A 12519-nucleotide genomic window follows, 5' to 3' on the forward strand; every position below is an offset into this window, starting at 1 on the left:
ACAGAACCTTAAATTATCTCTGCAGTTTTTTCTCTGTAATACTAGGCACTAAACAAAAAACCAACAAAAAAAGTGTACAAAAGATAAGAGTTGACCAAACACCAAGATTAAAAATGGACACCAGAAACAGGCCTAGAAGGTCCAGACATTGTAGTCATCTGACCAGGATTTCAAATTAGCAATGACTAAAATATTCAAGTAATTAAGTGACAAGATAAAAAATTTAACATAAACCTGGGAACTAAAAGAATCATAAACAAGTTCTCGAAGTAAAAAAAAAAAAAAAATCCAACAACGGAAATTATTATTTCAGTAGGTGGGTTTAAAATTACACTTGATATAACAGAAGAGAAAATTACTGAACTGGAATATTCTCAGAAGTAAATATCTAGACTGAATCACAGATAGCAAGGTTATAAACAAGCATAAGAGACAAGGCTTTAATCTACTTCTAATTAAAGTCACTGAAGGAGAAGAAAGATTGAAGTAGAATGGTATTGATGGAAATACAGGAGAGAATTTTCCCAGACTAATGAAAGACATCAAGCCCAATATTCAAGAAGTACTACCAACGTCCAACAGGATAAAAGACAGAAAACAAGCCAGCAAACCAACCTAGATACATTGTTTAAAAAAAAAAAAAAAAACTTTTTAAAACAGAAGATGCAAAAAAAAATCTTAAAGTCAACCAGAGATAAAGGACATTTGCCCTCAAAGAAACAACCAAAATATTGGCTGGCAGTTGGTTTATCAACAGAAAAATGGAATAACGAGACACTAGACTAAATATCCAATGAGGACATTGGGACTGAAACTGTAGGCCAACTGGGCACCATTTCTGACAAACTGACTCTAAAATCACAAGAAATATATATTAGTATTCTATTGCTGCCATAATAAATTATCACCAACTTAGTGACTTAAAATAACATGAATAGCACCCACTTATTAACACATAGTTCCCTAGGTCATAAGTCTGGGTTGTCTCAGCTGATTTCTTAGAGGTTTACAAGGTCAAAATTAAGATGTCAAACCGGCTCTTATCTGGACACTGAAACAAATCTGCTCCCAAGCTCTTTGAGGTTGTTGGCCAAATTCAATTCCTTGCAGTGATAGTACTTCCTTACTAACTGTCAGCATACAGTCACCCTTATCTTCAAAAGGCTTCTCCCCAGTCCTTGCAGATGAGCCGCTACATCTCAACCAGCAACAGTGCATCAAATCCTTCTTGTATTTGGAGTCTCTCTGACTTCCCTCCCACTGCAGCGCTCTTCTGCTTCCAGCTGGAGTAAATTCTCTAATTTTAAGGGTTCATTGATTAGATTAATTCCACCTGAATAACCTAGGCTACTCTCCCTATCTTAACATCCATAACTTTAGTTACATCTGCAAAGTTCTTTTTGCCATCTAACATAACATACTCACAGGATCCAGAGATTAGAGAAAGACATCTTTGGACAGCTAGTTTGCTTACCACAAAGGGTTAAAGTCTAAAAAGAGTTAACACAATATTGGAAAAGAAAATCAGAGGGGACTTGTCCAACCAAAACCAAGACTTCATCTAAAACAATACAAATTAAACCCATTTGGTATAGACACAGGATGAACAGCTAGATCAACGGAACAGCTAGGAAGCCTGATAATATTCAGAAACCTGCTGTTTGACTAAGGTGACATTACAAATCAGCAGGGAGATGATGGACAATCTAATAAACATAAGTAGGAAAATTAGCTCCTTATATGAAATACACTCACACACACATATATACAGACAAATAAAGCTGTTTAAAGCAAAGTATTGAAACATTTAAAAGAAAATATGACATAAGAGCAGGGAAAGATTTCTTACATAGGACACAAAAAGCAGAAACTATAAAGAAAAAGATTGATAAATTTTATTACAGTAAAAATTTTAGAAATATAAACTGTACCATAAGAAACATTATAGATGAAGCATTTTTAAAATCTCTTCTTGCAGAAAATATGTGCATATAATTAAATACTATGCTATGAATACCACAAATCAATTATAAAAATGTAAATTCAGAAAAGTGAATGAAATGATATGAACAGGTAATTCATTGAAGGGGGAAACTGAGTGGCCAATAAGCAGCTTGTGTAACTGCACTATAATCAGGGAAAAACAAATTTAAATGCAATGAGATTCCATTTTGTACCTATGATAGGAAAAACAAAATAAGAAGGCTGAAAATTTGAAGTGTTTATAAGGATATGGGAAACAAGAAGAGGAAATAGTATGTGTGTGCATGGTGAGTGAAGCCTACAGCAGTATGAATTATGCTCTTGCAAGCAATTCTTTATGGTTGCAGTTTAAGCATAAGGTAGGAAGTAAGGAAAAGGGGGTTAAAGAAGCTGACAGATAAGGTAGGGCTTTGGTTGAGTGCTGTGATGTTTGTGTTTTCTATAGAAGGAAATGGTAAGATATTGAAGGATTTCCAGGAAGGAAGCAGAAATAGGTTTGGATTGTACAAAGATTGCTCTGGAAGCAAAGTGGAGAATGCTTAGAAGGGGGTAAGACTGAAGACAATAATTAGGATGCTGATTCAATGTCTCATGGGGATGACAAGAGCGTGATAAAGGCAGCAGTAACAGGGATGGAGAGAAAATGTAAACAGATGCCACCGAAAAGGAAGAATCAGCAGAACCCGGTCACGAATAAGGAATGAAGGATAAGAAACTGGGACAGTAATGGAAATTTCAGGCTTCGCCAACAGGGTGAACAATGTAATTCACTGGAATAGTTTTCTAGTTGGGAGAGTAAATTTACAACAGGCCAACGTGTTGAGTTCAGAGGTACCTTTTGGGATCTCGTGGTCAGCTGTTTCTGTGGATCTGAAGCTCAGTAGAAAGGCAAGAGATTTAGTTTTAGTAGTCATGAGTGTATTGTTAGTAAACACTGTTCATGGATTACATCACCTATAAGGATAAATGGGGGAAATAAAAGACGGCTAAGAACAGAATCCCAGGGATCAACATCCGGGAGATGCATGAAGGGCCTGGGTGAATTCTGAAAAAGGGGCTGAAAAGTAACAAGACTCTTAGAGGCAAAACAGTCGACTTGAAAAAACAAAGACAACAGGTTCCAAAAAGAGGGCATGTCTGGCAGAGGCCAATACTGAGAAGACATGAAGATATAGACTAACAGTTGCCACTCAGTTTACTGATTGTGAAGGGCACTGGTCATCTGGGTCTTTGGCAGTGATGGGGGTTGTGAGGTAAATAAGAGGTGATTAATCAGTGATTAATTAGTGACATAGCCTTTTCCAAAAGCTAGGTTGTGATGGCAGTAGGAATTGTAAGCTGGAGAAGGCCTTTTCTCTTTTTTCTTTGTTAAGGTGGTAGCCCCTAAAGGATATATAACTATTTGGGGGAAATAGGTAGTCTAGAGGGATAAGTTGGTGTTAAAGGAGAAAGGAAGGACAATGAGGGGACTGAGTTGCTGAAGCATCAGGAGGAGTTGGTGATTAGAGGGCTTCACTGCAGATGGGAGAGGGGGCCTCTTCCAGGGAAATGGGGTGGGCTACAGAGAAAAAGTGGGCTCGGCTATAGGAGAGCCTAGGAGAGCCTGTTTCTAAGTGGGAAGCAGGGAAATGCACTAGTCTCTCTGATGGTCATGTTTTCTTAGTGAGATAATTTTCCAAGAGTGAGAATAGAGATATGGGGCAGGGATCTGAACATTGTTGAAGGATGGCAGAAGTTTCTGACTTGGCTCATGAAGATGACAACTTGCTGTCAGTCAGCAAGGGCCCAGATGTGGTTGGAGACCACTAAGATTTTGGTAGCAACTATCTTTGTGTGTGCATTTTCTTGCAGAGTTCAACCATCATGGTGTGTACAGAATTTAAACAACCTGAATGGTTAGGTCAAACTTATTTGAGATTTTACTTGTTGAGTGACACAGAAAGACAAGGGTTAACATTTATTGAGTGACCTCGGACATGGGAATTAATCTCTGTAAACCTCAGTTTCTCTATCTATAAAATGGTGCTAAAAATACTACCTGTCTGAGCTGTTTTAAGAATTAAATGAAATAATACAGTCTTCCTCACATTTTTTGAATGTGACCGTCAATAAGAAATATGTAGAAATATTTCAATGAGAAATATGTATGTTATTGTGTGAATTATATGAGTTATCATGAGTCCACAATGCCTTCACCAAAATACTTGGGGAATTATGTATTTCCAAATTCAGAATGTTGACAATTTTAGGAAAGGAAATTTTAGAACACATATTATGTAAACACCCTATCAGGGATTACAGAAGTATCAAAAAATCAAACATTAATCTTTTCACAGAAAAATATATAAATATTCACATAAACCATGAACAAAGACTGTAAATAGCCTCACCTCTGTTTTGGACCAGGCTTTTCTTCAAATCTGTTTTTAAAAATTTTTGTTTGGTTTTTCAGAGCTTTTTGGATTTTGGAACTCTGGATGAGAAATTGTGGAGAATTATATATAGAGATAGATAGATAAATAAATAGAAACATAGATGTAGATATACATATAGAGATATTAGATAGTGTTTTTAGGTGCCTGATGTATAAGTAGTATTGTTATTATTATTGGTACGGATGCATCTTATTTTTAAGATGGGGGTCCTTGCTTACCAAAGTGAGTTTTGACCTACTAATAAGTTGTGACTCGCAACCTGAAAAACGATGATATATAAAGATATGTAAATGATTAGCCTGGTCCCTGGATCATACATAGGAAGCTCTCAAAGCAAGTGAAAAGGTGAAAAATACCATCTTATGTTTATTTAAAGTTTTTGCCTTTCAAAAATCTTTTAATCACAGTTGCTATTTTTCTTTAGTCACTTTATCAGAAATAAAGTAAATGATTTGTCTCTTGATCTACTTTTGAGAGTTTCATGTCTCAGTGATTTTATCCTGAACAGTAGGAAATTTAAACTATTATAATTCACAACTTCCTGTGGCTTTTATACCTTGACACCTAAAATACTTTTTAGGTTTTCTTTATTTTAAGTGAAATGGATTATTTTATTGCACAGATAAAGAAATAGAACTAAAAACTCAAGCCATTTGTCTGAGGTTACAAAATATACTACTTCTATATAGGACTTGGCCAATAGAATATACAGTTTAAGAACAACTTTCAAGTACTTTATTATTCACTTCTTAAAGTGAGTCAAAAACACTCCTATCTGAAGGCGCCTTACAATCTTTGTGTTTTATTTTCTAGTTCTCTTGGAGACATTGAAATAGCTGAAGTGAATGTCAAGGGTTTGTTCGTGAAGCTCATTAACTCTTCCCTTGACAAAGAAATGGCAATTGGAGATCATATTCTCCAGCAAAATGTGAATGGACAAACCATTTCTTTGTACCGATTCCTTCCAAACATTGTAATGCATGCCAGTTCCACAGTAACAGTGAGTATAAGAGTATAAATACTGTACATTAGAATCGTACAGGACAAACTTATTGACACTGTCAGTCTGTGGTTCAGCACTGTCTCGTTATCACTCTATCTGGATCTGTACATAAGATGTGATTTTGTTGTTGTTGGCTAATTACCACACTTTGTCCATCTTCTAGATGTAAATTAATACCCACAGTTAAATTTCCACAGCTGTCTTCAATTTTGTGTATAATATCTTTTGTTTTTATAATTTAACTATTAAAATGAAATTCTGAATTTCCTGAAACCAAGTAAATATAAACCTGAAAAGACAAGCAAAGAGATTGCTTAGAGAACAGGTAATTAGCTGACACAGGAGGGTTCCTCTCTTTCTTGTTTTTTCCTTTAATCCCTGTAGAGCAGCTGTTTGGTGTTGCATAGCTTGACATTGTATATGATATAGTCATTACATTTTAAAACCTCATCTGTTCAGAAAGATTATGTTGCAGTAACCCTATGGCATTTACAAAATTGTATTCAACTCCAGTGGCATTTGTCATTAACAATTTTATTACAGGTGTGGGCAGCAGCATCTGAAGCAAAGCATCAACCTCCATCAGATTTTCTTTGGAAGGAACAAGACAAGTTTAGAGCAAGTCCCGATTGTATAACAATCCTGTGCAAACCGAACGGTCAAGTTAGTTTCTGGTTCTTAACAATCGTTTTTTAAAAATATTGTGCTTATTGAGCATATCTGTATTTTTTACTCTTTTCATTTTATACAATGTGTCTAAGTGCATAAATGTCAGTAAAATTGACTTTATGCCTAAAAGATTATTTTATTGTCAGTTTCTTATAAATTTATTATTTTTTTGAAATTTCAATAGTTTTGGGGGAACGTGGTGTTTGGTTACATGAATAACCATGTTGTCAAATGGGAGAGCACTCATTAGTTCTTAAGTGGTGGTATTCCATGGTATGTATATACCACATTTTCTTTATCCACTTGTTGCTTGATGGACATTTGGGCTAGTTTTCCATAGAATGGATAGTTATCCTTATGTTTCCCATCCTCTTAGCTCACTCTATTATTCTTTTTATCCTTAAAGCTTGGATAGAACCATCACTAAATGCCACAACACATCAGGCAAATCCACAGCATTCTCTTCCCAGTGTCAAAGGGCCCCAGAGCGTCTTACAATTTGGCAAAAATAATTTTGATATCTCATATTCCTAAGAAACCTCTTCAACTTTCAAAGTCGAGGGAATATTTTATTTGTGATATTTAGCCTGAAGAGTGGGACAAGGAAGGTACTCGATACGGGTCTTCTCTATTTATTTTTTCATTTCTCAAATATTTATTGAGACTCTTCTCTATTTTAGAGCTATGCTAAGTACTGGGAATATAACAGATTAAGATATAGTATCTGCACTCAAGGAACTAATATTCTAATGAAAGAGCCCACAATATTAATTTGAAATGACTATACTTTACTCCTTATAAAATTAAGCGTATTAGCACTAGCTTTGTGGAATTTGTTCCCAGTATTTGACAATTTTATATTTTCACTCAACCTTTCTCTTGGTATAATATTGGCATAAATATATACCCATGGACACACCATTAAGGTTCAAAGGTATTCCTTTTTGCAACAACAAAAAAAGTTAATCGTTTTTCAAAATGATTTTTAGATCATTTTTAAATACCTGTGTTTTTTTCTTACCCTCAGTCTGACTTACTGTGTCATTTACTGCTGACCCACAATATGTTAACCAGAATCTATCTCTGAGTTTCTTTTTTGCTGCATTATAATCCATGTTGAGATTGACTTTCCCTTTAAAATAGACTTGGCTAATTTCTTAAGAACCATTTACTGTCTTTCTGCGGGAACAGTTGTTAGGTGAGGAGAGCACCCATTAGATATAACTTAGCAGCCTTCACCCACTCAGCTTTAGATCTCCTTGTGGGCTCGAACTGAATTTTATAATACTTCTCTGATGGGGAAAATAAGGCTACACAATCTAAGTTATTTACTTATTTTCACTGATGGGGAAAATAAGGATACACAATGTGAGTTATTTACTCAGCCTCATAAGAAATCATTACCAAAACCCAGTTTAGGATTAAGGCATTCTTATCTCAGAACTTTCATCATAGTTATCCACTCTGTAAACCAGTTTGTGGTTTCTACTTTGTATGTGTGTTGCTCCAGGCACTGAGTGTTGAACCAGGCAGACCAGGTCCCTGAGCTCCTGGAATGCAGATTTTAATAAGTTTTCATTTCTTGCAACTGAATTAGGCTTTGTACTTAGACTGTTCCTTTTACCCAGTGATTTGAATGACTTTGCACATATAGAATCAGACCATTTCTGTGGGGTGATGTAAGCACAAATAACTGTGCCTGCTAATGAAAGACTGAACCTGATTGATTGATCTATATGGAAAATATTTAAATATATTTTGTATCTGTCAGGAATGGCACTAGGTGCTAGAAGGGGAACATAAGTATTGCACACTTCTTGTCCTCAAGAAATTCAGACTCTACTAGTAGAAATTGATATGTAATAATAAATAATTGCAATACAGTGAAACAATGCTTTAATAAAGTACCGGCAGCCCAGGTCAGAAATATCAACTCTGTAAAGGAGAGCATAAGAAAAAGCATTAAGAGGAAGAGCCATGTGTGGTGAATCTGTAGTGTAGAGGAGTTTGCCCTCCTAACCTGAATCATGGCGATCTTGCCCCTTTTCACCTCTTGGACTCTCCTCTCTCCATGCTTCTCCATGCACTCTGCTCTAGCCACACTGGCCTTCTCGTACTACTTTTACTTTCCAGTGCTTGACTGCTCCTTCATGCCACAGAGCCTTTGCGCATGCTCTTGCCTCTCAATAGACTCTCTTTCCTCCCTTTTTACCTATTAAATCCTACCTGCCCTTCAGAACTCAGCTCAAGCGTTTTTTATTTTTTTTCCCTGGGTCACATCCCATTGGAAATTCTACCTTATTGTAAAGCCATATGCATTATTTAATTCAACTAGAAAATATTTCCCTTAAATAGGTGGAAATGTGACTTTAAAATCAGCTTGAAACCCTATTGTAAGTATAGAGTTCTTTTTCTAATAAATTCATTTTCATTCTCACTTTAATAGCACTGGATATTACTATCTGCAACCGCCAGGTAAATTTTTCTTAAAAAAGACAATTTACTGCGTTCCCATAGACATGCTGAAACACAGACTCAAAGTATCATCATGACCCTGGAATTGCTTTCTATTTGTATGTAGAAAATAATCCATATCTTGTGGAAAAAGTCACGAAGCCTGTAATCTACTGTCTACAATAATAACCAGCTATACAAATCAGAATAGACCCCGTTTCTGGACTTGAATAATATTTTGTATTTGTAAGATGGGGCAAAGACATGTTATATTATGAGTCATTTTTAAAAGGACGCCTAGGCCAGCGCAGTGGCTCATGCCTGTAATCCCAGCACTTTGGGAGGCCAAGGTGGGCGGATCACAAAGTCAGGAGTTCGATACCAGCCTGGCCAACATGGTGAAACCCCGTCTCTACTAAAAATACAAACATTAGCCAGGCGTGGTGGTGTCCGCCTATAGTCCCAGCTACTCAGGAGGCTGAGGCAGGAGAATTGCTTGAACCTGGAAGGCGGAGGTTGCAGTGAGCCAAGATTGTACCACTGCACTCCAGCCTGGGCGACAGAGCAAGACTCTGTCTTGAAAAAAGTAAAAATAAAAATAAATAAATTTAAAAAATTAAAAGGAGGCTAAAATAAAGTAGATCTTAGACTACTTTTTGAGTCATCTTGTCACTAACATGGCAACAGTTAATATTCGATACAGCTACAAATCTTATGGCTTAATATAAATGTGGCTTTTAGTTTTGCTTTGCCATGTATTATTCTACTTTCTCATCTGTAAAGTAAGAGATTGAATGATATAATCACTAAGATTCCATGAGTCTATGGACCTTTAAAGCAGGGATAGGTTTTTTTTCACCAGTCACATTGTTGTCGTATTGGAATTTGGAGCCTCTAAATTACATGTCAAATAATTAATAAATTTCTTATGTTTATCAATGCCTGGCACTTTCCCAATACATTGTTTTGCATTAGAGATCCAGATGTGGAACAGACCAGTCCTATACAATAGGAACTCATTGAAGGGCTGTTTATATTGCCTTATTTCATTTCATTCTCAGTACTGTTTCAGTATTTTGGGGGAAAAAATGGGGCTTGGAAAGTTAAATGGCTTGCTTAAGGTCACATGATAAGTAATGTGATAGAACTAAAATAAAACCATATCTTCTAACTCTCAAGAATTTTTCTATTGCACTAAAAATAGTTTGCAAGGTTCATGTGGCCAACATTCTAGAGCTGAGGCTAAATTTTATCACATTATCATTGTCATCCAAGATTTTCTTAAGTTCCTACATTACAGAGAAAAATAAAATATTGCCTTGTCTAGGAAAGGCACACATCTCATTTAGGGAGATCACACTAAAAAGATCATGAACATATTTTCAAAATATAATGTGTTTGAGCTACTAAAAATGGAGGATTTCTAACTAATGATCTGTAGCAAAAGTCCATTTATTTGCTGTAATCTATGAAAAGAAACTTTTTAAAAAAAGAATTCATCTTTCTTTCTCTGCTGGAAGCTTAGCCTAGCTGAACTGGTCTTGTGTTGTCTTTATGTCTACGTTATTTGTCAAGCCAAGCAGAGGGATGTTCAGTGGTTACAGTGTGAAGTCCAAACCTCTAATTTGGTAAACTAAAAACAGATCACTAGAACAAGTAGAATGTTACGGCACGTTTTTCGTGTTGAATAGAAATATAACTGTTAATCTCTATAAAGGATTTTCCTGAATAATTTTTGCAACATGTATGTTGTGCGCATGTCACATATTCAGGAAAACCAAACAAACTCCAGCTTCAGGGCTCGTGGGTCTCCTTAATACTCTCACCTAGGATTCTAACCTGGAGAATGTGTTTTCTTGTCCATGTCTCTAGCTCTACTGTCCATTTTGCCATCTCAAATTAGACACACCCACACACACAGTGTCTCAAATGTTTAAAATCTTAACTTATTAATATTACCATTAATTTTTGCACAGTTCTTCAGAGTTATGAAATTCGGTAGCTGGATGAATTTTACAACACATCAGTAAAGCAGTTCCCACTACCGCCCTCTCAGTTTTACATATGAAGTCACAGTTCAAGTTAGAAAGTAACCTACCTATCTGAGGTTATGCTGCTTGTAATTTTCAGAACAGGAAACTAAGGCCAAGATACCTTACTCTATGTCCTCATCATGTAGTTCGCTAAGCCAAACACATAGGTAAATGGCATTATATAGTTCAATTTTTAAATTCTGTTGTACCATATTTTACATGGTAAATAAAAAACAATTCAAAATGGGTAAGAGACCTAATCATAAGACCTGAAACCATAATACTGCTGGGAAAGAACGCAGGGGAAAAGCTCCTTGACGTGGTCCTTTGCAATGATTTCTTGGTATCACACCAAAGCTCAGGCTACAAAAACAAAAATAAATAAAAGGGAGTATGGAATATATCAAACTAAAAAGCTTCTGCACAGCAAAGGAAACAATTAACAAAATAAAATAGCAACCTACCGACTGGGAAAAAAATGTTTGCAAACTCATATCTGAGAAAGAGCTAATATTCAAAATTTATGAGGAACTCTTACAACTCAATGGCAGAAAAGCAAATAACCTGATTTAGAGAACAGGCAAAAGTCCTGAACAGACATTTCTCCAAAGACATTTTAAAAATATGGCCAACAGATATATTAAAAGGTGCTCAACATCACTAAGCATCAAATAAAAGCAAATTAAAATTGCTTTGAGATATCACTTCACAATTCATAAGGATGGCTATTCCAAAGAGACAAGTGATATAATAACAGATGTTGGTGAGAGTATGGAGAAAAGGGAACCCCAGTACATGGTTTGCAGGAATGTAGATTGGTGCAGCCTTTATGGAAAACAATATGGAAGTCTCTAAAGAAATTAAAAGTAGGGCTACCATACAATCCAGCAATCCCTCTTCTGGGTACATACCCAAAAAAGATGAAATCACCACCTTGGAAAGGTATCTACACAGCCATCTTCGTTGCGGCATTATTCACAATAGCCAAGATATGGAAACAACCTAAGTGTCTGTCAACAGCCAAATGGATAAAGAAAATGTAGCTATACACAATGGAATATTATTCAACCTTAAAAAAGAACATAGAGGGACCTGGAGGACATTATGTTGAGTGAAATAAGTCAAACACAGAAAGAAAAATGTTGCATGATCTCACTTACATGTGGAATTTTTAAAAAGGTCAAACATACAGTGAAAGAGAATAAAACTGGTTCACAGGGATGGGAGAAGGGGACGAAATAGGGAGATGTAGGTCAAAGGATACAAAGTAGCAGAGATTTGTAGGATGAGGAAGTCTAGGGATCTAGTGTACAACATAAGGACTATAGTTAATGAAATTGTATTGGGGATTTTTGTTAAATAAGTAGATTTTAGCTGCTCTTGCCATAAAAAAGTAACTACATAAGACAATAAATACCTTAATTTGCTCCACCATAGTAACCATTTTAATATATATGTGTATATATCTCATAACAGCATGTTGTAAACCTCAAATATACATAGTTGACGTTAATAAATCATTTTCATTAGGCCGTTGCCTGGTACACCCCTATCCACTGGAAGCAAGCATGGGAAAAATTAGATACTGACATTGAATTCAACAGATGTTCAGTAGTATCTCCAACATTCCAGAAGCATATGTTTCAGTGGACTGCATCTACAACTACAATAACTAAAGAAAAACAAGATCAACCTAAGGAAGATATCTCAAATTGTCAGGTGGAACAAGCTCAAGTTTTTCTTAAGAGGTAAGGGTTGTTTGGTTTGTTTGTTTTAATGGGTCCTTCCCACAATTAGTAACTGAGCATGTGGGAATGACTGGATGACAAATGGATGTGTGATGTATAAATTAAATCAATAGTGATTTTTGGAAACCACTATTTTGAATAGAACTCATAGGGAAAACATAAAAACAGAACGAGCAGGTAAATACTCATGGGGC

The 12519-nt window shown here is 35.8% G+C and overlaps 1 protein-coding gene across 1 annotated transcript in view; it reads left to right on the top strand.

Moving 5' to 3' along the window:
* Nucleotides 1-12519, top strand: part of LMNTD1 (lamin tail domain containing 1) — a 76867-nt gene that overhangs the window by 19481 nt on the left and 44867 nt on the right. Inside the window, 3 exon segments of the mRNA XM_033222636.1 lie at nucleotides 5232-5418; nucleotides 5965-6084; nucleotides 12108-12325. Coding sequence (XP_033078527.1) covers nucleotides 5232-5418; nucleotides 5965-6084; nucleotides 12108-12325 — 525 coding nt within the window.

Source organism: Trachypithecus francoisi, unplaced genomic scaffold (genome assembly GCF_009764315.1).
Source record: "Trachypithecus francoisi isolate TF-2019V2 unplaced genomic scaffold, Tfra_2.0 Lachesis_group11, whole genome shotgun sequence".
Lineage (NCBI taxonomy): Eukaryota > Metazoa > Chordata > Mammalia > Primates > Cercopithecidae > Trachypithecus > Trachypithecus francoisi.